The sequence below is a fragment of the Fulmarus glacialis genome, unplaced genomic scaffold (genome assembly GCF_000690835.1).
Source record: "Fulmarus glacialis isolate BGI_N327 unplaced genomic scaffold, ASM69083v1 scaffold41162, whole genome shotgun sequence".
NCBI classification, from domain to species: domain Eukaryota; kingdom Metazoa; phylum Chordata; class Aves; order Procellariiformes; family Procellariidae; genus Fulmarus; species Fulmarus glacialis.
Genome location: NW_009200517.1, coordinates 62182 through 66409, shown reverse-complemented (window position 1 = coordinate 66409; position 4228 = coordinate 62182). Strand labels below are relative to the sequence as shown.

General features: G+C 41.3%; 1 protein-coding gene across 1 annotated transcript in view; it reads left to right on the top strand.

Moving 5' to 3' along the window:
• The first annotated feature begins 161 nt into the window (after positions 1 to 161).
• Positions 162 to 4228, top strand: part of KIAA0368 (KIAA0368 ortholog) — a 61890-nt gene continuing 57823 nt past the window's right edge. Inside the window, 1 exon segment of the mRNA XM_009573627.1 lies at positions 162 to 213. Coding sequence (XP_009571922.1) covers positions 162 to 213 — 52 coding nt within the window.

The window sequence follows — 4228 nt, the reverse complement described above, 5'->3', positions numbered from 1 at the left end:
CCTCCGGTGCGGGGGTGGCAGCAGCAACCCGCTGCCCCCGTAACCCCGCTCCCCGAAAGGGCGAGCGGCAGCTCTTGCCGGCCAGCGCTCGCTCCGCTGTGTTCGATCACCGTCTTTTAACTACAGAACCGATGTAAAAAATAATGCACGCTGAAACATTAATGGGTTCGCGCAGACCTCTTGCGTACTGTAAGCGCAACGCCGTGTCTCACGGTAGGTAGGTATGTAAGCACGTCCTCAGCCTCTGCGGCTCTCGGCACATGATTAGAGCAGCCAGGATCGGAGGTGCATGCCTCTGCTGCCGAGCGCAGGGGAAGCCCAGCTCTGTGTTCTTGTCACCTCCAAATCCCTTTCTCAGTCCGGTGCAGTGAACAATCAGCTTCTCTCTGGAGAAGCCTATGAAACTGTACATAACAGTTTTTCTTTCCCTGCTTTTCCTGTCTTGGAATAGAGCTAGTTCTTAGACAACCGTGAAGCCTAAATAGCAAGGTAACATATGACTCAGCCAAGCGAGAGGGCCTTTGGTTGTCCTGAAATAGTACTTGGCAGCCACCAGAGAGGAAGGGCAGAAGAAATACTTAGAGTATATTTGTGCTATTGGCTTTCAGTTCTAAGGCATTTCTGTGTAATGTGTCACTTGGGGTTTTTTGTTGTTCTCACTGTGCTGCTGTGTAGATAACATCCTTGTTCTGCTCTTTGTTAAGTGTTACTGGAACTAGGCTAAGTGGAATAAGGCGTATGATAATGGTGGGGATGTCCTTTATGTAGCCAGAGAGCCAGGATCTCACGGAGGAGTAAGAAGGATCTTTCAGTTACACTGATCCTTGAATCGGAGGACACAAATGCCAAGCTATTTATTCCACTGGCAATGGGATAAATTTTAATCGTGACCATGAAAGACCTCACTGCTGCTGTCATCCAAGAAATTCTATTGTCAGTTTTACAATGCTAACATGATGCCCCTTGGTGAAACCGGTCAGTGTGAGATCTCTTGCTTGTAACTCCTCGGCTTTTATCTGAGTGTAATCTAGCTTCCCAGCTTCTAAATCCGATCCTGCAAAAAATTAGTCCTCAGCCATGTGCCGGTTGCTACACAGCCCCTTGTGTTAAGCTGCGCTGAAAGGACAAATGTCCTTAGATTGAGATTCATGTTAATAATTAAATAATGTCATTCAGGTTATTTGACCACTGCATCCTTAAGAATTGAGGGATTTTTATTGGTTTGGTTAGAAATCTTCTTTTGCAGGGAGGGAGGAAAGAGAGTGGATTTTTTTGTTTTGGTTTGTTTTTTTCCCTAGGACCTCATCTGTCACTGAATAGGAAGTACTGTAGTCTTAAATAAGAAGTAAAGCTAATGGAAAAAGAGTAATTTCATGTAGAGAAAGAGAGGGAAACTAAACAGCTTCCATGTAGGCCTACTGTCTTTTGATATATTTAAATAGTTAAATTTCAGCATATTTGGAAAGAAATCTGTTCCTTTTTAGGATGATGAGTAGTCCCAAAATAACAAGAATAATTACTACTAGTTTTAAATTGGAAAACCAGTTTTCCTTGCTTTATATACACATATATAGGAAGCTTTGATCTACAGCTCCAGTCAAACACATAAACTCTTACTGTTTGCTTAAACTCTGTATAAGGGTACTTAGCATTTTAGAGGACACATTGTTTGAAGGCAGCATAAGAATGGAGATATGGCAGTTTAAAAATTAATGCAAAATCAGTAAATTCGCCCTGGAGCCATAAGAGTTCAGATGCAAGAGGAAGGAAAGTTAATCTTGAGTTAGAATAGTCAGCCACTTGAGTGGAGAGCCTAAGCCTGGCATATTGCAAATATTTGGATTTCAGTATGCTATTCAAGCTTTTATATAAGCTTTTCTATAAAATGGAAGAATAGGATGAAAAAAAGATACTATATCCCCTCCCCCCCAGGCCTTTCCAGCCTTTTCCAGTCAGATTTTGTAAAGTAACCTGGTGACTGGCCTGCTTTTACAAATGCCCCCTGAAGTGATTTGGCTGTAGGCACACAGGGGGTTACTGGTAGAGCCAGGAATAGCACCAGCAAATCCTGACTCACTGTTCGCTACTGTAATCATGCTAGATTCATTTTTTCCCAGAGTCTAATACAATTTGAACATGAATTTCACTCCTGTTTTAGTAGTGGCACAATAGAAGAGAACTTTATTCTTTCTTCTGCATGCAGAATAGTGCAGAAACAATTGCTTAGCTCTGGAGGGACTGAAGGGTGTGTTTGAGCTTTTGCTTTAGCAGGATCCTCCCCCTAAAACTACCCCTGCCATCCAGGCGGTGAAGTTGAAATGCTCCTGTGTCCAGTACTCTTTATTTCGTATTGGGCCTTTTGGAGAAAATGTGGGGGTTGCTAGTGTGATGTAATGGTTCTACAGAGTTTGGGTAATGGAGGAGAGTTTGGTTTTTTGTTTGTTTGATTTACGGAAATATTTCTAGAAACGCCTCAATGTAGCAGTCCCACTAATCTGTCAAACAGACACTATTCCGGAAACTGAAGCACAGAATTGTGCTGTCCCACTCTCTGCTCTGTTTTGCAGAGGACTCGAACTCTCTTTTTGGTTCCTGGGATGCTTTTGTAGTGCTCAGGTAAATTATCAAGTGCAGCTTGACATGTCCTAGCCCCAGTAGTTTCTTGAGTCAGTTTTCATAAAGAGAAGGGTGTGTGTTTTACTTGATACTCAACTACACAAATATACATTGCTGAGGGGTCGGTGCAGAATAGCTGCCATGCTGTGCATAATATCTATGAATGCCAGAGGAAGCTAATTCTTTATCTTGCGTAAGGACAAGGAGGAGAACCTGGGCATATGATACGGAACTATGCTTAGCTGAACCAAGAGGAGATTTCTTTGACAAAAAGATGGATAAACAGTGAACTAGGTACCTCAGTAAGACCAAGCATTCAAAGAGTTCACTTCTGTGATTTTAATTTAAAAAAAAAGGAAGGTAAATGCCCTTGTTAAGGGAACAAAAACATTAAGCTGTTTATTTATTTACTTTATCTTTGTGTGTGTCTTTCTCTCAGTTGTTCCCTTTGGCAAGCTACTGTATAGCAGAATGGGAAGAAGGGGCATGTTGTTTCAGTGAGCAGGTTGGAGTTTTGCTGTTGGCTTGGGAGACTGCAGGATCAGTTCTGAAGTAACAAGACTTAGAAATAACTCTGAGCCTTTTATGGCCAGTGTTGCGGGATTTGGAAGTTTATAAACCACAAGTGAGAGCCTTGTTGTTAGTGTGACTTTCTTGTAAAATTTGTATACATTATCTGTGTTTTGAAATCTATTCCTTTCCTTTTTGCATGAGGCATGGTCGTAAGTGCTGAAACCTATATTCCGCCTTGTGGTCTTAAATGGAGACTGGAAAGAACCAGAAGTGAAACATGCGTTTTATCACAGATAGGTAACTGCATTGCCATGGTAACTTGGGGATTTCAAATTCCAAATACACCATGTCTGTTGACACAAATTGGACACTGCTGCTGGAAACAGGGATACAAAGATATATCTTATTTTCCTGCCACTTTGGTTCTTCTACAGGCAGTGAAAGGGAACGTCTCTTCGTATGCAGCGCCCATTGTTAAATTCTCCGTATTTATGTTCATCCTCATGTAAACACTTCTCACCTTTTTTTTTTTTTTTTTAAGAAAATGCCACAGAAAATGAAATATTGTGTGAAAATACTACACAGCAGCATGGAAGGAAGTTGTGATTGTGCCAAAATACATTAATATCTGTTACAAATTTTGCATGGACTTAATTTATATATTTTAAAAATAAAACTAACCGGTATTAATTTTTCTACTCATGCAGTTCATTCTTTCTTGTGGGTTTTTTTTTACCCGTAGTAAAATGTTGACTGTCATAGCTGTGGCACACATATGATGTTTCTAAGACTATTTAATAACAGCTATGACAGTCAACCATAATAGACATGGTTTCTCAGGTGCTCTCTAATATAGTGGGCAAGTCTGAAAGGGACTGTGGTTGGTGCACAGCTCATAAGCAGATTCTGGGTGCTGTAGCAATCCGCTTTCTTTCAAGAAATTGCTTCTACCTTCCATGTTTGTAAAGGGGAACTTGCAAGACTATCCCAAAAATAATGAATTCAGTCATATGCTGAAGGGCAGTAGTGATTTAATCTTATTTGGGTTATTCCTTCCAACAGCCGCTGGCAGAGCAAGGGGCTCTCCACAGTGGAGCCA